This window comes from Myotis daubentonii, chromosome 2, assembly GCF_963259705.1.
Source record: "Myotis daubentonii chromosome 2, mMyoDau2.1, whole genome shotgun sequence".
NCBI classification, from domain to species: Eukaryota; Metazoa; Chordata; class Mammalia; order Chiroptera; family Vespertilionidae; genus Myotis; species Myotis daubentonii.
The window spans coordinates 201,082,927-201,106,817 of record NC_081841.1 but is presented as its reverse complement, the minus strand read 5'-3'; the positions used below and the strand labels follow the sequence as shown (position 1 = coordinate 201,106,817).

General features: G+C 39.5%; 1 protein-coding gene across 5 annotated transcripts in view; it reads left to right on the top strand.

Moving 5' to 3' along the window:
- Positions 1 to 23,891, top strand: part of UNC5D (unc-5 netrin receptor D) — a 527,348-nt gene that overhangs the window by 429,697 nt on the left and 73,760 nt on the right. For 3 of the 5 annotated variants that reach the window (XM_059685430.1, XM_059685427.1, XM_059685425.1), the window contains one exon: positions 8,359 to 8,391. The exons of the other annotated variants lie outside the window; for them this stretch is intronic. In XM_059685430.1, the coding sequence (XP_059541413.1) occupies positions 8,359 to 8,391 (33 nt within the window). The remainder of the gene's footprint in view (positions 1 to 8,358; positions 8,392 to 23,891) is intronic. 5 annotated transcript variants of the gene reach the window in all.

Below are 23,891 nucleotides of genomic sequence, written 5' to 3'. Positions count from 1 at the left end.
ACAATAACTATTGTGTGTCTGTCCTAGAAAAGGGATTCCTGTTTCAGAAAAAGTTATGTTTTTCATGACCTACAATGGTACTGACAGTGACGCTATAGATATTTAGTTAAAACATTCCCGAGTACATCTATTAACATAAGTGTATTTGTCATTAAAATATATTGTATGTTCACCATTTTACCCTCTTCTACCTTTTTTGCTTAATTTCTCTGCCTTTTTTACTGAGCCCCCCCATCAGTCGTCCCTTGTGACAGCTGCCAGTCTGTTGCTATGAATTTGTTTCTATTTTGTCTGTTAGTTTAAATTGTACATTTGATTCCACATTAGATTTCACATGTAAGTGGAATCATATGGTACTTGTCTTTCTATGACTGGCTCATTTCACTTAATATAATACTCTCCAGGTCAAAACATCTACTGATGGGTACTTGGGTTACTTCAAAATCTTGATTATTGTAAATAATGCTGCAATGAAATAGGGATACATATATTTTTTGAATCAGTGTTTTGGGTTTCTTCAGATATATTCCCAGAAATGGAATCACACAAAAGGAGGGCATAGTTAAAAGAATAAAATGGCAACAAATATGTACCAACAATAATCACTTTAAATGCAACTGGCTTAAATGGACCAATCAAAAGACATAGGGTAGCTGAATGGATAAGAAAATAAGACCCATGTATATGCTGTCCACAAGAGACCCACCTCAGAATGAAAGATATACAGACTAAAAGTAAAGGGAGGATGGAAAAAGATATTCCATGAGAATTGAAATAAATTTAATAAGCTGGGGTAGCAATACTTACATCTGACAAAATAGACTTTAAAACAAATGTTAAAAGAGTTAGAGACAAAGAAGGACACTACATAATGATAAAGAGATCAATCCAAAATGAGGATATAACCCTTGAAAACATTTTTGCACCCAACATAGAAGCCCCTAAATATATCAAGAAAATCTTGATGGACATAAAGGGAAAGATTGACAGTAATATAGTCACAGGAGGGGATTTTAACACCCCATTGACATCAGTGAATACATTTTCCAGACAGTAAATCAACAGTGTAACAGCTGCCTTAACTGACACACTAGATCAGATGGATTCAATTGATATCATCAGAGCATTTCACCCCAAAACAGCATAATATACATTCTTTTCAAGTGTACATGGAACATTTTCTAGTATAGACCACATATTAGGACACAAAAAAATATTCAATAAGTTTAAGAAAAATGAAACCATATCAAGCTTTTTCTCTGACCATAATGGTATGAAAACTAGAAATCAAGAAAAAGACTGAAAAACACATAGGGGCTAAATAACATTCAATGAATGGGTTAACAACAAGATCAAGGAAGAAATCAAAAGAGACATCAAGACATATGAAAATGAAAACAATGACCCCAAATCTATGAACACAGCCAAAGAAGTTCTAAGAGGGAAAGTTACAGCAATACAGGCCTGCATTAAAACAAAACAAAACCCTCAAATAAACAATCTAACCTTACACCTAAAGGAATGAGAGAGAGTGAGAAAAGTCCAAAGCAGGTAGAAGGAAGGGAAAGGAAGAGAAATATAAAGATTAGGGGGAGGGGGGGGGGGTGCGGGACCAAGTAGTCAAAAAAAATTAAAAAATAGAAATGTTTAATGAAACAAAGAGGCAGTATTTTGAAATGATAAACAAAATTGATAAAACTATAGCAAGACTCATCAAGGAGGAAAAAAGGGAGGGCCCAAATAAAATCTGAAATGAAAGAGAAGTGACAACTGACACCACAGAATTACAAAGAAATATAAGTATCACATAATCTCACTTACATGTGGAATCCAATGAACAAAATAACTGACAAATAAAATATTTTATATACTAATAACAAACTATCAAAATGAGAAATTATTAAAACAATCTCTTTTATAATTACATCAAGTAGAATAAAATTCCTAGGAATAATTTTAACCAAAAATTTAAGATTTGTAATTGGAGTAATTGTAATAAGACATTAAAGAAAGAAATTGAAAAATTTGCAAATAATGGAAGGCCATAGTGCTCACAGATTGGAATAATTAACATCTTTAAAATGTCCATACTACCCAAAGAAATCTATAGATAAAATAAAATTCCTATCAAAATATCAGTGGCATTTTTCACAGATTTAGAATGTATAATCCTAACATTTACATCACAACAGAAAAACAAATGGGATTTTATCAAACTAAATATATTTTTGCACAGTGATGGAAACCATCAACAAAATGAAAAGAACCTATTGAATGAGAGAAGATATTTAAGGAACTCATACAACTTAACACCCAAAACACAAAAAAAAATTCGATTAAAAGAATGAGCAGAGGATATGAATAGACATTTCTCCAAAGAGGACATACAGATAAGCAGTAGACATATAAAAAGATACTCAAAGTCATTAATAATTAGAGAAATGTAAATTAAAATCACAGAGATATAACCTCACACCTGTCAGAACAGCTGTCATCAATAAATTAATGAATAACAAATGTTTGCCAGCATGTGGAGAAAAGGAATCTTCATGCACTGTTGGTGGTATTATATATCAGTGTGGCCACTATGGAAAACAGCACTACCATATGACCCAGCAGTTCCACTTCTGGATATATATTTGAAGAAATCTAAAACACTACTTTGAAAAGATATATGCACCCCACTGTTCACTGCAGTATTATTTATAATAGCCAAGGTATGGAAGCAGCCTAAATGATTACTGATAGACCAATAGATAATAAGATATGGTACATATATGTGATGGAATATTACTCACCCATAAAAAAATCTTAACCATGTGTGACAACATGGATGGACCTAGAGGGTTATGCTAGCTAGAATAATTCAGACAGAGAAAGACAAATACTATATAGATTTGCTTATATGTGGAAGCTGGGAAGCAAATATATGAATGAACAAAACAGAAATAAACTCGCAGAAATAGAAGACAAATTGATTGTCCCCCAGATGGGAGGGACTTCGGTGGGATTGGTGTGGAAGGTTAATGAAATTAAGTGCAAATTGCCAGTAGAAAAACAATCCCTGGGATATAAAGTACACTATAAGGAATATAGTCATAACTATGTATGGTGTCAGATGGGTACTAGACTTATCAGGTGATCAGTTAATAAGATTTATAAATGTCTAATCAGTATGCTGTACACCTAAAATTAATATAATTAATATAATACATCAACTTTAATTGAAAAGTTTTTGTTTTTCTTTAATTGATCTCTGCCTTGGAGTCAGGACATTTTTATAAGAGGTTTGGAGAGCAAAGGACATCCCAAGGAGAGGCACCAGCATGGGCAGGAGCGGTAATGGATTGCTCAGATTAGGGCATGAACTTATGTTGAGGTGCATGGAAACTAAGTCCTATTTGTTGTGGTGGGATCAGCTAATAGGAGACCACAGAGTTAGGCAGAGCAGTTGGCTCTGACGTAAGGCAGTGTGGAATCATGGTAGACCCCTGTGTGCTGATGCTAAAGGATTAGCCCAGTGACAGGGAGTGAGCAGAGAAGACTGACAATTCCACAGACTGCAGAAGCACCTCCTAAACCATTTAAAAGTACTAAGACTGTGGAGGGTACATTAAAATAGTCAACAAATGTGTGTGTGTGTGTGTGTGTGTGTGTGTGTGTGTGATGTAGAAGGTTTCAAAGAATATGATCAATGTAGAAGGAAATCTAAAAAATGATATTTGGAGATGGAAACGGACATGGCTGGTTTAGTGAAAAAGAAAATGGTAATCATTAACTATAATGACATCTGTGAATTGCTGCCTGGTGAAGAGTAGCTGTCTGGGCTTTCTGTCTGGTGGGTGTTTAGTTCAATGAGTGGCTCTATGCCTGAATCTCAAAAAAGAACACAGACTCTGGTATCAAATATATTTGTTAGTTGTCAAAACTCATAGGAGCCTATTTCAAATAATCACAGCCCACAGGTTTTACGAAGCAGCCCCTTCCTTGCCCAGTCTATAGGTCGGAGATTGAATGCATCTGTCCACACATGCTGCATCTCCCAGACCTGCTCTCCTAGATCTGCAGCATGTAGCTGCACGAAGCTGGCCACATTTATTCTCTGGCAAAGAGCGGATAAGGCTGGATGTGGGCATGTGGGAGGGAAGGTAGGGGTGCAGCTATAAATAACTCCTAAGAACAATGGATACCATGGAAATGCTTCAGGAGCATCCCATATAACAAAGAAAGCAAGAAAGGTGGAAAAGAATCAAATCACCATCAAAAATACATAAATTGTTCTGCCTCTTTTTCTCTCCCCCATCTCATAAATATATTATATACAGCACATGCAAAGCAATATTTGCATTATAATACAGTACTAGGAAATAAAGGCATACTGCAGAATGATATATAAAAGATAATTCCATGTTTTTGTAGGTAAAAATGATCAATAACTGTCAATTTCATGCAGTTTCCTGCTAATATATATGTGTAAGTATGCACATAATCTCACAATAATCAAAGAGTAATATGCTAATTAGACCAGACAGCCCAATGACAGTCCAGATGTCCTTTCGGACGAAGCTGGGTCTGCAAAGGCCAAGCCCCTTGCACGAATTTTGTGCATTGGGCTTCTAGTACATTTATAAAATAAAGTGAAAAAGCCTGGACTTGTATAGATAACCTAAAGAACACATGACAATTTAAGACACTATTAAAATTAAAAAAAAAAACACTCCTGTGCCTTTAGCTTATTAGTACACAAATAATAAGACTAAGTTTTAATTACTCATTATCAATGTCCATTTACCCATAAGGTACCTCCTGGTGTACGTTAGATCTTTGGAAAATGGTTTTGATTTTCACAAACTGAAGATCAGCTGGCTCAAAATTACATTTCTCTATCTGCAGAATACAAAAGGGATATTTCTGGACCCATCAGATACCATAGCTACCCCAAAGCCTCCTAGGGAGGCAGAGACCAAAAGAAGTTCAGTACGCAAATCCCCAGATGTGTTGCCAGGAAGTGGTGGTGCCCTCAGTAATTACAAAAACACAAACCCCAATTAATCAGGAGCTCCTGGAGTGGGGCCCAGGCATGGGCATTTTCTTTTAAAAATAAGCTCCCCAGGTGATTCTCATGTGCAGCCAACATTAATAAAACTATGGCCCTAATGGATTAATTTACTAATCCATTGGAGATTGAACATGGCCTTGGAGAGAGGTAAAATCAAAGCAGAGAAGATTTGGTTGACCAAGGCCAAGTGGATGCATGGCCCTCAGCCTTGTGAGAAAATGATTATGCAAACAGAATCAAAGGGCATGGACAGTGGGGTGGGCAGTCCTTGCAAAGATAGTGAGGTTGATGGGAAGCCCTCTCTCAAGCTCATGGATTAGAGACTGTTCAGACATTTGAAGATGGGAAAATGCTGTATTCTAGCAGGTTGCTGACATGAGACTGGCATTTCACAAAATACAGCAGGACCCAATTTTGATACTGATGCTCGAGGACTAAAGCTCTCCTGGGCACCAGAGGCATCCAGCCTTTCCCACAAGGGTTTGTACACTGACCCACAAGACTCCCTGGCCCTTCGCTCAACAAATCCCCCGGTCCAGCAGAATCCCTTGGAATAAATTTGGCTCTGCTCTAGGAAATCATGTCAAATAGATTTCAAATGGAATGTCATTGCTTGTTATTCTGCTGATTTATGGTGGGTGAAAGCTAGGGAGCCTGCGAGGGTCTACTGGTCCCTGACCATTTTTATCCCTACCAGGAAACTAAAGTTTTGACTTAGTCTCATAAAGCAGCCACAAGGGCCTTCACTCCCTTCCCAGCACCCCAGAAGTGCACCAGAACGTGGGGTTGGGACTCATCTACAAGAATCATGCAGTTGTTTTTTGGGTTTTTTTTACTCTGAACAAGTGACAAGGATGATCCTATTTATAACATGTTGAAACCATAATATTAGTTATTAGCTACCATTTATTGATGCTTCACCTGTGCCAGCCCTGTGCTGCACACTTCACATTCATCATGTGTAGTCGCCAGCATCCATCTTCAAGGAAATTATCATTCGCATTTCACTTTGGAGAAGGACACAGAGACCACATAGATAGGATACAAACAATTAAAGATTTAAATCCTGTCTGGGCTCTGAGAGTTTGCACTAATCCCACAACGCCACGCTGCTAATAGTGAGGGCACCAGAGCTGTTTCAGTGGGGAAATGCCCACTCCTGTCCATGGACCTTGTGGCCTGAGTCCTATCTTGGGACCTTTGCCCTGGGCTTGTCAGCCTCATTCACTCTTTTTCCTGCAGAGCTATACCCAGTGAAATGGATCACCCTGATTTTTTTCACAGCCTGGCTATATTCAATTTTATTTTTCTGGGGAGTAGTTATATATAGCACCCATTTTTAATGGAGCTTCATTTTGCTACCTGGCATAACCTCCATTCCTGTGGTTTAGAAGGAAGATAATGCAGTTGAGCTCAGCCAGGGTCCTAAACAGATGTTCTGCATGTCTCTCTGTGTAGTCCTAGCAATGCATCACGTTAGATGGCTCAGCCCGGCCTGCCAGCATCGCTGTGCCCATGCCAAGTGCTGTCAGATAGCATGCAATACGCAAAAACTGAGGTTAGGTTCAGACCCCACCGTCGTTTTATTCTAATTCTTGCGTGCATTAGCATCTGGACTTCGCCAGGCGTCACCTGCTCTGGGGAAAGCTGGTGGCGCTAAATTGATGTGATAAGCTGAATGTGAATATTGTGCTGTTTTAAGAAACCTGACTGTATAAAATTCTGAATATGAGCATATCAACTTGAACAAATTCTTATCTTTTATAAGGATTGTTTATTGAAAGAAAGATTTGCCAGAAATTGCCATTTGCAAGGATGGAAGGCAATGGGGAAAATTAAGAAAATATTAAGAACTTTCCCCATATATTGAAGAAGAAAAAAACGGTGGCCTATTGGCAAGAGTGTGATTTACGTGCAACTCTTAACAGCTACTCCCTTAACAAATCAGATGGCAAAACACACAGGAGATGTACTTAAATCACATTGCCAGGGCTTTCTGTCAAAACCAGTATTAAGTGAAGGACTGGGTTAGGGTAAGAATTCCATGAAGAATTCCGAGTAGAGCTGCATCTATCTGCCTGGGAGGGGTTATGGTGCAGTCAGTGAGATGATATTTATGAAGTTCTCAAATGTGTACTGCACTAGGTTTGATTCGGTTAAAAACATAATCCAAAATGACAGTGTCTCACCCCGAGCACGGCTCGCCTTCAGGCAAACGGAGGAAGGGCGCTGCACAAGGTGACCTCGCAAGGTCCCCCGATCACAGTGTGGTTCTGTGACCGCCTGGCAGCAGCCTCAGTGCTTGCAGTCTGTTCCATCTGAGCCCTTGAAAGGACTAGTAAGAGGGCTGACTCGCCATGCAAATCTTCTGGAGCCTTGGCCTTGGTGTCTGAAATGTGGGCTGCCCAGGTTTCTGTATTGCGGCAGAGCCCTTGGCAGGGATGGGACCAGGCAGGGGGGATGGGGAGTGGAGAGGCTGTGGCATAAAACAGAGTTAAGTCCCAGGTGCCTAGTCTCACGGTGATTTGGAAGATTATTGCAGGGTTATTCGGTGATGGGAGACAGGGCAGGAGAGGGTGGATGGAAGGCAATGGGGAAAATTAAGAAAATATCTCACCTGGGCTCTGGCTCCTGTGGCCCTGCTTCAGTAAAAGTCTGAATGTCTTTTCTCTGGACCCATCTCATCTGACCGCTTCACTGCTCAACACCGTGGCTATAAAATGACACCTTTCCATTGAGAGAAACTGTGCATGTTTTAACAATTAATAGAGATCTGAAATCAAAAAGTGTGATTTCTTAAAACATTCCCACAATACCGCATGCATACCCAAGGAGAATGCATAAACAACAGAGTTTGGAGCTTTTTATCCAGGCCACGATAACTGCCGACCAAGGCAGGATCCCTTTAAATATTTATTCACTGGTTCATTTTTCTCCCATATATAGTGAAATAGCATCCCTTACCTGAGCCGTCTTCTGGCTGTATATATAAAAAGGAGCAGGCTGCAAGCTCACAGCTCTCATCATGCAGATCAAAATCTAGCAAATGCAACAGAAAGAAACTCTAGTCAGCCTGAGGAAAAAGAAAGGAATGAGGCGATCATCCTAAAAAAAAGGTTGCAAAACAGGAAAATAAAGAAATAGAGCAAAAAGGAGAAATACTGACAACATAATCCATATATTGTCTGCAAAAATAGACAAAATGTTCCTTAATAGAGATAGACCACAAATGATATAGGAAATATATCTGCTCCATGTAAATTTATTAAATGCAACTTTTTTCTCTTTCTTTCTTTTAGATAAAAAACCTCTTCATGAGATAAAACCCCAAAGTAAGTTCTTTTTCCTCTTGTGACTATAATTTATTCTCATATCTGCTGCCTTACTGTTGTATTTGCTTAGGAGCCAAACAGAACTGAAGTTTGCACGAAAGATCCAGGGCTTTTGGGGGCCTCTGCTCATTGGGTTTGGAGTCACATATCAGAGGTTTAAATCAGAAAGAAATATGCACACCCCTCCCCTCCCTCAGAATAAAAGTAAATCTCTCCTGATTCTGCCTGCCTGTAAGTCCATTTCTCTACAACTGTCATCTAGAATTCTCATTTCTGAGGAGATTTACAGCATTACAATTAATAAATACTTGTCAGCACACACTTTCATGAAAAGCAACTTGAACGTCAGCTTGACTACACGCCTCTCCACCTAGGAGGAGGAGGGGGCGCCTGAGAGGCAAACTGTGAAATCCATGGCAAGGGGGTACATGAGGAACGAGTGTTCCACAGTAAAACTATCTGAAACTGAAAATGAGAGGGTGGTGCTGGCTGGAGCCCTGGAATTACAGGCTGTCTTCCTGGGAGAGCCTTTGCATTATCTCTATCTTATGCAGGTGGTAGATTTGGGGAAAGGAGCAGTGATTGAATGGGTGGCAGCTCCGCATTCGATCCTGTGGTTCAGGCCTTGACTGACCTTGAGGACCATAGAGAGGACTTTTTAAAAATCCCAACTCCTAGGCTATCCCCCAAACCAGTGTATTCATAATGGGGGCGGGGGGGGGGTTAGACCCCAACAATCTCTAGTTTTCAAAGCTCCCCAGGTGACTCCAGTGTGCAGCTAGGCTTGAGAACCTCTGTCTTAGAAAAATATTTCACAAATGGTAGATTAGGGACCACATGCATGAGAATGTTGGGGTGTGGTGGGAGCTTGTTAAATATGCCCCACCTCAGAATAGAACAAATTAATTGGAATACCTGGTACAGGGCGAGGGGCACTAGAGAACCTACATTGTAATATGTTCCCCAAATGATTCTCCAGGGTCCAGAAGTATGTAAAGCAAGCATCTCAAATTCACGGCCTGTGGGCCGCATGCCTCTTTTACTTGGCCCGCGTTAGCCTTTGAGTTTGACATGCTTGGTGTAAAGCATAGTCGAGATCACAAGGCTTCTTAGCAGTAAGGAGAGAGACTAGGGCCTGGCAGGTTCAGTTTATAAATCTTGTGGAAGGTGTCCCTGGTCAGTATTGCCCATTTTAGTATAAAATGAATGGTTTTTGATCTTTTTAATCCTAGGGTATTAAAATTCAAATAGCTTTGGAGAGTTAATAGCTCTTATTAGACACCTTCTTTGAAAGAATTAAGACGCTGTGAAGATAGACAGAAATAGGTATCATGGGACAGGGGTCGGGAACCATGAGAGAAGGGTTAGTAAAGCTATTTAAGTTCATAGTTTATTATGTTGCTTCAGTCAGGCTTGAGATATAAAGAAGCCACTGCTTGCAGAGTCTGAAATCTTTGCAAAACAACAAAAGCAAACTTTCTTCTTTTCTGTGCAGTCTGCTGCCCATAAAGTAATCTTCACTACTTGGATAGCAACCCTCCTACGTCATGTATGCTTGATTTTGTACTCCCTGGAAGATTGGAGGGGGACCTGGTTGTGTATGTGTGGTTGTGTGTCTGTACATGTGCATGTTGAGGGAGGGAGAACAGGAACGGGTCACTGCATATTTGGCTTGTGCCTGAGTCATGACCTCAGGGTGACAGATTAGATAAATGGACCCTCAACTTCTACCTGTTCACAGACCCTGTGCCACCTGCCAGTTCTGTTGTGTAGCACAAGCAAGATCATGGGTAATCATGTGGTGGCCCATGTGAGAGTTACCTAGAAGTGCATGTGTGTTTTTTAAAAATTAATTTCATGCTTAATTTGTGAGTCCTGTGCCATTCTAATTCAGTTACATCTGTACTTTCAGCCATAAACCCCACAGTAGCTATACCTAGTCCTCAGGGACTCCTGAATTAGTTTTAGCTCGGGGTTCTCGCTCCTGAACACCAAGCTTAATTGCTAAATACTGCAACCGAATCGCTTAAACTGTTTTAATTTGTCATTTCCTAAAAATAAAACCTTAACAGAATCAATGTGATTGCAAAAGGCTCCCAGAGGAATCCAACCAGGGTTCTGTAAGCTGCATGGTTAGGCGTGCATTATACAAATTCAGGCTGCGGTTGCTCAGTGAAAGAGAGGCTTGGTTGAAGAGTGCATGAATCATCACTGATGCAAAATCAAAGTCAATTATGAAGATAATTGAGAAACAACCTGTTCCTATATATAGCTGTGCACAGGATCTGTACCAAGAAAACATCAGAGTCTCGCACACAGTTGCATGGAGGTATAAAAAGAAAGTGAAGTTGTTTGTAAACAAAACAAAACAAAAAACACGAAGAAAAGACACAGACAACAGTATGGTGACTGCCAGAGAGAAAAGGGGAAGGGGGGAGAAGCAGGTGGAAGAGAGCAAAGGGGGGGTGGGGGTAAATGGTGGGTAAAAGAGATTTGACTTTGGGTGATGAGCACATAATGCAGTATGCAGATGGTGTTTTGTTGAGTTGCACACTTGAAACCTATATGGTTTTATTAACCACAGTTACCCCAATAAATTCAATTAAAAAAGAGAGAGAAAAAAAGAAAGTGAAATCTTCAGATATCTGTTGGCAAATCATAATGACAAACTGGGGGAAATATGTGCAGTGCATAGCTCATGAAAGCACTTATTGTAAATGAGATAATTTAATCAATTACGTTTCCTAATGTACTGAGCTGAATGTTTCATTTTCTGCTTCTGCACATCTTAAATTATCTTCAGGTGCTTTATGAGATTTAATCATAGTTAATAGAAACTTCATTACCATCAAATGTGCTTTCAATAAATGTTGTGTAACAATGTCAGGAGGTGCAGTAAAATATAGTAGGCTCTGAATGGCAAACATGCACCCCCAGAGTCAGACTGAGAAATGGTTGCATTCAGACAATGAGATTCCTAGGAGCCTTAGGGATGTGACTTTCGGAAAGGCTGTAAGCTCCTGAGCAGTGACTAGTTCAGAGAGTTCATCTTAGGGGTGAAAAGAATTTAGCTTCTCCTTAGGAAGTAGGTCAGAACCAGATTCTCTCTTCATGGGCTTTCCACAAAGTTGTTTGTATCTAACAGAGTTAAGTATGAATCCAATGAGTAGTTCAAGAGTTAGCTACCTCCAGGTCATCTCCAGCTGAGTATTTCTCAATAACTTTAATCTCAACTTTTTCAAAATTGAACGTATTCTTGTTTGTCCATATTCTTAATTCAGTACTGCTCCTGTCTTCTCTAGGTCAGTGAATGGTATCCCAGCCACTCAGTTGTCTAGGTCAGGAACTTGGACAGCCTTCTTGGCCCCTCTATCTTTTTCCTCTCCCTTCTCCTGCTCAGCACCCAATAAATCATTCTGTTCTGCCACGTAAAGAGATCTCAAGTTCATCAACCTTTTCCATTTTCATTCTACTCATATACGTCACTCCATTTATTCAACAGGTAGTTATATACTGGTATTTTATTATTTATTGTTGTTGTTAATCCTCACCTGAGGATATTTTTCCATTAATGTTTAAAGAGTGGAAGGGAGGGAGATAGACACAGAGAGAGAAGCATTGATGTGAGAGAGATACATCGATTGGTTGCCTCCCATGAGCACCCTAACCAGGGCTGGGGATCAAGCCTACAACTGAGGTAAGTGCCAGTAACTGGAATCAAACCCAGGACTGTTCAGTCTGAAGGTGGACACTATCCACTGAGCCAAACCGGCTAGGGCTCAACAGGTATTTATTGAGAGTTTACTCCATGCTAGGAAATGTTCTAGGTGGTGGAGGGTCGGCACCTAACACAACAGATACAGTTTCTGCTTCCACGGAGCTCACAATTTTAATGAGGGGAGATGGAAACAACAATCCAGAAAATATATAGTGCTAAGCGCCATGGAGATGGGGATACGTGTTGTGAGGAGGAATAAAGCACAGTAAGGGGCTCAGGAAAGGTTGGAGGGGGTGTTGCTTTTATGTGTATCAGGTGTTCGGGAAGTTCTCTGTAATAGAATTGCGTTTAAGAAGAGACCTGAAGAAAAGCAATGAAACAAACATCTGGATATCTGGGAGGAGAGCATTGCCAGCAAAGGGAACAGCAGGAAACAAAAGCTGTGAGGTAGAAGCTTGCTTGGACTGCCTGAGGAACAACAAGGCCAGGATGTATGGAGCAGAGTGGCAAAGGGAGGGGTCACCGTAAGTAAGATCAGAGATGTGGGACAAATGGCCAAGTGTAGTGGAGGCCATTGTAATGATTTTGACCTTTGCTCTGAGCAAGATGGAAAGCCTTTGAGGGTTTTTATCCATGGTGACGTGGCTGAATATTTTCAAGGATAAACTGTTCCTGCTGGATTGAGTATAAACATACAATGAGAGCAGAAGCAAGGAAACCTCTTAGAATGACCTATTGTAACAATAATCTATGACAATTATCTAGACATTTACAGTATCCAGGTTCAAGATGATTGTGGCTTGAGACTGATAGATAGCATTAGAAATTGTCAAAACACGTCATATTCTACATATTTTCTGAAGGCAGAGTCCAAAGGACTTGCTGATGGACTGGCTATTGAGATTAAGAGAAAAGGATTAGGGTGAAGAAAAGAGTTTTCAGGCAGAAGTAACAGAATGTAGAAGGTATTACATGCCAAAATGGGTTATGAATGTTTCCAAAATTTTGCTACGCAACTGCAAGATGGCATTGCCATTTCCGACAAGAGAAAAATTTGGCATAGCAAATTTTACCTATTAAACCTATTACCTATTAACTATTAAACCTATTTACCTATTGACCTATTAAACATCAAAATGGAGAGGTTAAATAGGCAAGTTGAAAACATGAGTCTAGAGGTCAGAAGTGAGTCCTGGCTAGAGACATAAATCTGGGGCTTGTCAGTGTCCAGAAGATATTTAAAGCCATTAGTTTGAATGAGATCACCGGATAATGAGTGCGAATAGAGAAGGGAAGAGATCTGAGTACTGAGCCCTCAAGGATATCAACACTTAGATGTAGAAGAGGTCAGAAGTCACTGCAGAGGAAACAGAAGAGTCACAGCCAGCATAGTGTGAGAAAAACCAAATGATAAGGAAATGGTATCCCAGAAAAGTTTGAAAGTTCAGGCCATCTTCATTCCTAACTAACCATGATTTCTACAGTTTCCTCCCAGTACCTATTCTTGCCCTACATCAATTCATTTGATCTTTTTAAAATACATTCTGGTGACATCATCTCTGTGTTTAACCCTCTTCAATAGCTCACCATTACTTTTAAGATGAAGTCCAAAGTAAGTGATATGTTTATGATCTGATCTCAACTTTAAAAAAAAATCACATCAGTTTTTCTTAATCACCTTGATTATTAGCATTTTTCTTCCTGCCCTCTCACCACTTTCTATATTCTTCAGCCAAACAAAGCTTCTTAGTTTTCAGAATACCGAATGCCCAATTTGGCATATGATACCCTATACTAGTACACGCTGTTACTTCTGCTTGGAAACTCTTTTCCTCCCCTAATCCTATACCTGTTTAACTTATTCTTCCTCCCAGCTTTAACTTAGGTGTCATTTCTGCAAGGCCTTCACCGACACCCCACCAAGTCTGAATTAGTTACTCTTGTAATTTGCCAAGTATCCAATTATTTCCCTCTTTCTAAAGAATATTTTCAGTACCTTTATACTGGCCTGGATTCCCTTTCTGATAGACAGAAAGCCCTGCCTTCTGGTAGACAGGATAGTCATTCACGCTTACACCTGTAGCATTCACTGCTGTGCCTACTATGTATTAGATGTTCAATAATTATTTGTTAAGTTGTGGTCTGACATCTTCCTGCTAACTCCTCACGGGGGCCTTTTATTGTTAAGGTGAAAATAAAGACTTTGCTTCTATCTATCCATTGCTGCCCATTCAGGTAGCAGATATTTATTATACAATTATTCTACATAATAGTCTTTGCCCAGTGAAGCTTGATAGGGAAAAATATGAAAAGTTGCTTCCCCACAATTTCAATACAAGCTAGTAGGAGATGATAAATGATTTGAGAAAATGGGAAGGAAACGCTGTTTAATAATCATTTAAAGCCCAAATGCATGCCTCCCAGAAGCATTCCCACCAGAATAGCCAGATTGTGTCCTTAAAGTCTGAAAACTGGGAATGCTCTTCTCATTCGGACATTCCATTCCTCATCTCTTCCTAGCATGTACCAGTTTCCTCTATAGTAGAATCGTGTCTGCAACTTTGGGTGATACATTTAAATTCCCAACAGAGTTCTAAGCTCTTTTATGCTAACATTATATTACAGACTTCGATGCTGATCTTCTTGCCATGCCTTTTTTATTTTCTATTTTGCCCATCATTTTCCTTCATCTCCTGCTGATTATTTTCGATTACATAACTACAGCACTTAACACAAATTGCATGACTTGCTTTATCCTTCAAAATTGTTCCTACTGTGAATCAATTCAACCCATATACATGTGCAATATCTATAGTTTTCTTACCACTTTCAGTTTTCTTATTATTTCATTTTTATCTCATCATAAGCATATGCCTTTTCTTACTACTGTTTTCAATGATATCATTGACTCTGCCCTTAATGGACATGATATAGGATTTTGTTCATGAAATAACTTAGAACTAAGGACATAAATGACAAATAAGTAGTAAACCAACATGTTCTTCAGCAACAGAAAAATGCAGATTACCTATTTAAGTGAATTCACAGGACCCATCTCTCCACCTGTTAGTATATTCAAAATTTATAGAGTTAATATCTTTAATAAAGTCATTTTTTTCAAGGTCTGGAGTTCAAATCGTGTTCTTTTTTATTCTATGGCCCATTTTAACTTGGTCTTTCTATCTGATGGGGGAAAGCACAGTTCTTTCACAGTCCAAATGTAGTTAGCAGATAAAAATAAAGGGCCCCCTACTTAAATTTGAATGTCAGATAAATAACTAATGCTTTTTAGCATTACTATGTCCCAACTATTGCATGGGAAATACTTATACTAAAATTATTCTTTGTTGCTCTGAAATTCAAAATTAACTGTCATATTTTTATTTCCTAAATCTGGCAACTTAAAAAGGAGAATAAGACATGTCTAAATGGGCTCTATCAAGAAATATTTTATAAATTAATTCCCTTTATTGCCAATTATGGTGGAATTATTAGAATTGAAACACATATTGGTGGGGCAGAGCCTTTGTAGTAGGTCTACTTGAAAAAAGTGGGTAATCAGGTTTGGCCAGAGTAGAGTTCATATGGATAAGAAGAGGCCAAAGCAGTTGAAAAATGGGATGGGGCAGAACATAAAGTATTTTGAGTTGTAAGATAACTTCTTGTTGGAATGGACTCATAGCGCACTGAAAGGTATTAGAGTAGCAGTACCAGAACCAAGCTTGGGAAGAGTAATCCATGTGTAAAATGATTCAGTGATCAAAGACTGGGAGCATGCGTACTAGGTAACACATACTGCAGTGTGGGCATCAACTGTTGAAATTGAAATGTGAGAGGCCCTGGGGATACACTCATTAAGGTGTGTGAGTGGAAAATATTTAATGAGATAGGAAGGATGAATTTGTGATTTCCTCTACACAGATGACAAATTTGAGATGTAGCACCACATGCAAGTGGTTTTGTCCACCAAGAAGGACAGAAGTGTGGGATGATATGTCAGACAGAAGATGAGGCAGGAGATCTTGATGGGAAACTATTTGACATTAAGGGAATAGTTAGCACTGCTGGTGTGTGAATGATTACCCAACTAGGGAAGCATAGAGAAAGAAAGAAGGGCCAAGACCTAACTTTAAAGCCCATTTATAGAACTATGAGACTGAAGGGTAGTTTCTAAACAATAACAAAGAAGGTAGGAGAATCAAATTTAAGGGACTTTTTTTTCCCCTAGAAGGTAGATTGGCTATTGTTGTCTACTGCTGAGAGAATAAGACAGAGAGCATTGCTGTTGAAAATAACCTTCGGACAGTGGTTTGGGCAAAAGACAGACTTTAGAGGGAACAATCAAATGATAGAGAAATAGTGGGCTTGTCAAATTATCCTACACCCTGTCAATGGGCTAGGCAAATATAAGAAGAAATGAAGTCATCCAGGGGGTTCTGATAAGGATAGATCTACAAGACATTATACATGGAAAATAAGCAAAGTGCAGTAAAGGAAGTTTAATCTGTATTCTTTAGGGAAAAGAGAAAATAAATGAAGGACACTTACTTTTTTTTACTGAAAGGGTCTCAAAGGTACTAACCAGAGTGGCTACTTTTGGAGAAAGGGTAGTTGGAGGATAAGTTTTCCCTTTGCATAGTGAAACTTTTCCTAAAATGTTTTCTTATTTTATATTCAACTTACTCCTTAAACAGGGGCAGGGGGTAAAAGGTTAGCAAAATTATGAAACATGTATTAAGAAATGTCTAATGTTAAAAATGCTTAAAGTTCTTTTCAAACAAAGTGCTAAGGATTCTATGGGTGTAAAGCAGACTGCATCTGTGAGAAATTTATTAGAAAATGAGTTGCAGCAAGGATTTGGAGAGAGGTGATTAGGGAAACTAGACTATGTTTATAGGCAAAGGGCAAGGCTCGAAGTTGGAGGAAATTTTTGAAGATCCAAGACAAACAGGGAATAATGAATGAGGGCAGATCCCAGTGGAGGCAGGAGAGGATGTGATCAGGGCTCCCTGACACAGAAGAGGAGCAGCGCTGCAGGGAGCAGAGAAGAGGAAAGAAAGACTGCATGCATGAGGAAGCAGAGGAATTTTGAGTTGTAGGGCAGAGAACTCACATGGGATGATCTCTATTTTTTTCACCTAAAAGAGGGCTGGTGAGAAGCAGGAGTCTTGAGAAAGGAAACAAAGTTCAGAGTAACTGTTTTAAGAAAAAATGTGTTTGGTCACGGGACATGAATGGAATCATTATTCACCTGTAAGAAGGCCCAGCCAGCCAGTAGGGTTTGTGACTTCCTCCGAGCAAGGCAATGTAACCTGGCGCAGGCATATACAGAGCAGAGAGAAGGGGCTAGGAAGCCATGCAGAGTAATGGTTTAACCAAGCAGCTTGGGAGTGAAGACAGATGTGTATTTAAACCCTGGCTTTGTCATTGTCTAATTACGAAGCCTTGCGTAGTTTCTACCTTATGTCATATCTGTAAAAAAGGAAATATAACATCTTTAAATAGATTTGGTTGTGGGGATGAGAATGTGGTCACATCTGTAGTTTCAAAAATTTGAGCATAAACAATGCTCAGTTACTGGGTTACTCTTGTGGTCTAGAGGTAGTCAGTGGAGTGATCAGAAGAACAGGGGGTAACAGTTGGAGAGGGGCTGAGCCTATCCTAATCCATTGATTCTGGAACCAGAGAGCCTGGGATTGAATCCCAGCTCTGCTCCTTACCAATCAGGAAGCTTTGGGCAAGGCAAGTGATTTTCTTGCCTCGGTTTACACATTTGAATGGGGACATTTTTACATGGTTGTTGGAAGATCAAAATGAGTTAATAAGTGTAAAGTACTAGGCCAGTACCTGGCATATAATATTGTAAGCATTACTTAAGAATTTGCTATTGTTGTCATTAACAAGAAAGTAACAATCACCACAATAACAATAATGATGTTTTTGAGGATGGGAGATTGAAAAAGAAGCTGAGATGTTGATTGGTAAAAGGGGTTAAGAGATTCCAAGGAATGCAAATTAGAATTGCTCACAATGGCTGACCATTTAAAAGCTATTTTCTTATGTGTTAAAGAAAAAAATGTTGCTTCTAGGTGACAGCAAGTATAAACAGCTCTAACAATGACTTCTGTTATGTCGTATTTTAGCATGCAGTTAATATTTTGGCATATCACCCTGTATCCACAGCACTGCCTGGGGTGGAGACTTGGGGGTGGAGTTCATGAGGTGTCTATAACCTTCCAGGTCCAGAACAGCAGATGGTTCTTTAATTGTCCATTGGTTAGCCACTCTCACCCCTCTATTTGTGAATATTTACTGTGTGGATGCCTTAGTAATTCACTGTCTCCTCTATATACCAGTTCAAGTTATTGTTGTTTTTATGAAATGAGATCTATGGTCATTCTATATCTAATAGGAGATAGAAAAAAAATAACATGTTTTGAAGGGCATTTGCTATGCTCCTTCATTAATTTTGTGTCGCTACCTAATCCTGTAAAATAAATTCTAACCTGATATATACTTAAGCTTATACAATGGGAATTAAGTTAAATTTACATTAACAAGTGGCATCAATATGTCTTTCAGATGGGAGACAGGTACAGACATAAAGGCAAACTAAGTAAACAGCCCTTCTATTTAATCCTTTGGGGAAACTGCTTAGTAAAAATGACTAGGATGGTTGTAATTCATAAAGCCATCGGACTTGTTAATGCCTCTTCCTTGAACTGTGAAGTTCAAAGGTGCTTTGAAAGGTCATTTAGCTCCTCTCACCAGCCTTAACTCCAAAAATAAATAACTGCAAACTACTGTAAATTCATTCTGTCTTTTAGAGACTTTCTGAAAGGAGATTTCCCAATCTCACTCGGAAATACAGTGCAGTTTTTTAACAGCCCTCATTGTAGAAAAGGTCATTTTAATATCTAACCAGAGTCCCGATTGCTGTAATAAAAGGCCACATCCTCCTTTTCATCCCTGTTAGAGATGGCGGAAGACTTGGTTACTAGCTTCAGCATAAATGAAGGGTTATTGAGCACCTACGGTGGGCCAGTTCTTTCCTTATAACAACCCTTTCTGCATTAAAGATCACCACAGCTCACTTTACAGCTCTTTTCTCCAGCCCAAATAAACCCATAAACATTTCCCTGCCAGGGTCCTTGTTTCCAACTCTCTACTGAACATGTTCTGCAGTATTTTCTGAACAATTTGGGGATACAAGAGATTTCTCAGTCAGTTCTCAGATGTTTTCTTTATTGTCTCTGACCTATAGCTTGTACACAACAATCTGTCCTGCCACCAGCCTGGGTCCTTCCAAGTTTTACCTAAGCTTTTGTGATATTTGGATAGAGGAAAATAAGGACATAAACACAGAAAAAACATCAATAAAACATAAATTTGTAAAGCTTCACCTGTGAAATAGAAAGTCACAGAAAAGTATCCTGTGTCCACACACACAAAAAGAGCAGAACAGCCCAATCCATCATGGGGTACCAAAGCTTTTGTTCAAAATCACTTAAGCAAAGAAACCAGCAACACAAGTGTATGTGAACAAGCAAACAGATGTAAATGTACACGTGTGTAAATGCACAAAAAAATAGAGTCCATGTGGCAGGGGTTCTAAAACTAACCTCAGACTGTGATTCCTTTAATATAGGGTGTCCCAAAATTCATGCAAGATTTGAATTTTGCGTGAGCATTAACAACAACAAAAAATAAAAGCCTAATTTTACTTAGTTTATTGAATCATATTCTAATATCTGTTGCCCTTAGATTTCAATCCCTTCAATTTGATAAGCATTACCAAGTACCAATCATGGCCCAGGAGCAGGGACAATGAAGACCAATGAAGACCACAGCTTTGTGTATGTGGCAGCAAAGCCGTGGAGGCCATTTACCCGATGTGCTATTCCACACATAACCCTATACTGTATACTTAATGAATCAATAAAAAATTTACAATTTTTAATTATAAACCTGTGTTTTCTACCAAAATTACTTCTTGCGTGAATTTTGGGACATTGTATATTTCTCTTCCAAGGCAAGAAATTAATAAATAGTTTCCCACAATGATTTGCAAAATTTCTTGAGGGAAACTATAGATATACTACTGCTTTTGAAAAGTTTAAAGCAGTAAGGAAAAATGCATTGGCATTCAGAGACTTAACAATAAAAAGTATCATCCAAAATGAGTTCTAGGAACTATAAGAGATACAAGAGTTTAGATGATCATAGGTTGGCAGGGACGGTGAGACTATACAGGACAGAGTTACTTTCTTGGGTACTTTCTTGGAGGAGGGGACCTTCAGCTGTCACCTGACAGGTAGATAGAGATGGGTAATGCCTAGATCAGTGATGGTGAACCTTTTGAGCTCGGCGTGTCAGTTAAGTTAAAACCCTAACTTAACTCTGGTGCCGTGTCACATACAGAAATTTTTGATCTTTGCAACCATAGTAAAACAAAGACTTATCTTTTTGATATTTATTTTATATATTTAAATGCCATTTAACAAAGAAAAATCACCCAAAAAAATGAGTTCGCGTGTCACCTCTGACACGCATGTCATAGGTTCGCCATCACTGGCCTAGATGCCTGCTGGGGTGAGGGATGTATGACAATGACCTGTCGCTGTAATATGAAAGGTAAACAGCCTTTCACTAGCAGGCATCCACCTAGCAGGAAGTTAATTACAATGGCATTTGGAGCATACAGCAGTGCAGCAAACAAGAGGAGGAGCACAGGAATGGACGTGGAGAAGCTGTCAGGCCCTGGGAAGCGCCCGCACCATGTGGTCATGATGGTAGAGCAGTTCTCCTGGGAAGGAGTGGTAGTGGCTTCTGATGTTCTGAGCAGAGCTGAATGTGTGCTTCTCTGCATGCATATGCACACATGTATGTGATGATTCTGTAGTGGCTCCCCTCCAAGTGCTCATGTGCTCACAGACGCACATATACTCATGGTGGAAAATGTGGAACTAAACCTCAGGGTCTTCTGGCCAGTCCTGAACATACGTGAAAAGAAAAATCAATGAGTGTTTATAAGCACACAGAAATTCTTATAGGGAAAACCACTCTACTCTCTTGAAAGGACAGATTAGACATTGATGTAGAGGGGAATTAAGGAAAATAAAAGAATGAGGTTAAATAAAAGCAGGTAGATAGAGAAAAGAAGAGCAAAGAAAGAAGACAAAGAAGAAAGAAGCACTGTGAGCCAACTTCCAAAGAATTGAGCTGTAGGTGAGGATGTCTGGTGCACTCTCTTGAGACATACACATGTAGCTTTGAATACATGTGTCTACCTATAGCTGTACTTGGATACCAGGATTTACCACTTTTAGACAAGAAACAGTTGAGAATATGGACCATGTATTAATTCAGCCATGCATCCTCATTTTCATTGCATGCTTGGCTGTCAACAAGTACTGCATAAATGAAAATATTAGATCCTGAACTTTCTAATTCCTAGGACAGATTGTTATTGTAAAATAGATACCACTGTCTTTATCTTTAGGTAGAAGTCCATTGACTTCTGGCTTTTAGACTGCACTAAGTGCTGGGATGAACCTTATAATGAGGTGGGCCTCGCCATAAAAGTCTCTTCCTTTTTTACCCACTCCATCTCCAAAGTCCCTCTACTCATTTTTTTTTTAATTCTATAATTCAGTATTTAATTTCCTTAAGTCACAGAGATTCTGCAAACATTCCTGGGAAAGGAAACACAGTGATCCATACCACACACTTAAACCTCAATCTAAAGGCACATGTAGATTCCTCTTCTAAACACAGGATTTGGATCTGAAGGGAGGAGAATTCTGGTTACCTGGTAACCTGGATAGCAGGGATTAGATAATAAAGATAAAGATGAGAATCCAGAGGAGCAAAGACAACTTGTTCTTGCTACTCAGTTTAGTCTCAGAATGTACGTGTCCAGTGATGTCCATTTTCAGCAGACGTATTTGCCCTGGTCATCCTCCTGGCTTCTGTCCCTTCCTATTTTAGTACCTGGGAAGCCAAAGATGTCTTTGTCTGTACTTTGCCAACTCAGCCAAAGAGCAGCTGCGTTCTGGATGCTGCCAGGCTGTTTTTCTGTGGGTGCTCAGTTGCTGAGCAGGTGTGTTCTCCCCAGATGCACCTTTTATGATGATAAGTGTCATCAGTCATCGGTGCCCAAGGAACTGGAGGGAAAGGGGAGAAAAGGCCAATGGTTTCAATCCAAAGTTCTCACTGCTCCTGGTACCCTGGCTTTTTGTATCTGTCATGTTCCATGTCCTCTCATTCCTCTGAGAATAATTTATTATTCCCTCAAAGGAACCTGGGTAGCAGGGATTGGGTAATAAAGATGAAGGTGAGAATTCAGAGGAGCAAAGACACAGGCAGATGTTGGAACTTTTCCCCCCATGTGACATAGATAGATGTTGGAACTTCGGACTTGTCATGAACCATTGTGCCTATTGTTTTGGTTGGTCAAAGAAGACAACCACAAATACCTCCATTCCTGTCTCTCCTTTGGGCCATCACAAAGTTGGAACTAAAGCTTAAGTCACAGCCCTGTTTCTCCTAGGCTATTATGGTTATTAAAGGTGTCTGATAGCCTTGGCCAGTGTGGCTCAGTTGGTTGAGTGTCAACTCATGCACCGAAGGTCACCAGTTGGATTCCCAGTCAGGGCACATGTCTGGGTTGTGGGTTCGGTCCCCAGTAGGGGGCATGCAGGAGGCAGCCAATCACCTGTTTTGTTTTCATTGATGTTTCTCTCTCTCCCCCTTCCCCTCTCTCTCTCTCTCTCTCAAATCAATGAAAAGTTTTGTTTGTAAAGTTGTCTGATAATCCTCTGACCTTTTGGGTGATTGTGTTCTCCCTTGCAAATTATTTTTCTGTGTTTACTGCCTTATTACCGAACTGGTTCTGCTTGATTTCCTTGTTCACTCTTTAATTTGGTAGCACCTTATTTTACAGTCCACTGACTTTGTTGAAAATAAATTCATTTTACTTGTGTGGTTAGTATTGCTCATTTGATAACATAAGCACCAAATTAGGGTGCAGTGAATGCATAGTAAGAGCTGTGCAATTACAAAGTAAATATATAATGGGTTTATTTTATCCTCCAAGCCCAGCACAGGGTGACATAGCAATTACTTTTGGACCTATTAAATGCACTGACCACCTAATCTGTAAAGAGATTAATTATGTAGTTAGCATTTGCCACCTTCCATTTCCACACACCTTCCAAGATTACACCTCCTTTAGGATTATGTAGTCTTGGATAAACTTCATGCTGAATTATAGTAGCCATGATGCATCTCTTTAGGAATGAACCATACCCAATGTGCATTGAGCAAAAGAGTTGAAAATCTACTACAACATATCTTGGGGGATGGGGAGACACCTGCAGTCTAAATTCAAACTAATGCTTTTATTTTTGCTTTGCCCATGCGTTCAATAGGATGGAGTAGGAGAGGTATGGGAGAAACAGCATGTGCCCTCTTAGAGACCCGTCCTCTTCCACAAAAAAAGTATTCGAGTCTAGCATCTAATTGGTGCTAGAAAGCATTTGCCATGGACATAGAGCCCCTAGGACCAAGACCTTTTCATGTATCATAACAGAAATTCTCTCAAAATGATTGTAAATACTCTAAACTGATGTTGTTAATGTGTTCTCTTAAAATGAATGATGTGTGCCACAGCTAAAAGTCCTAATTGCGAACTCTGGTCTACTCTTTTGACTCACAGACCATGTGTTATCTTCTAATCCTAGATCACTCTCCATGAATGCATGTGCCCAGGTCATATATA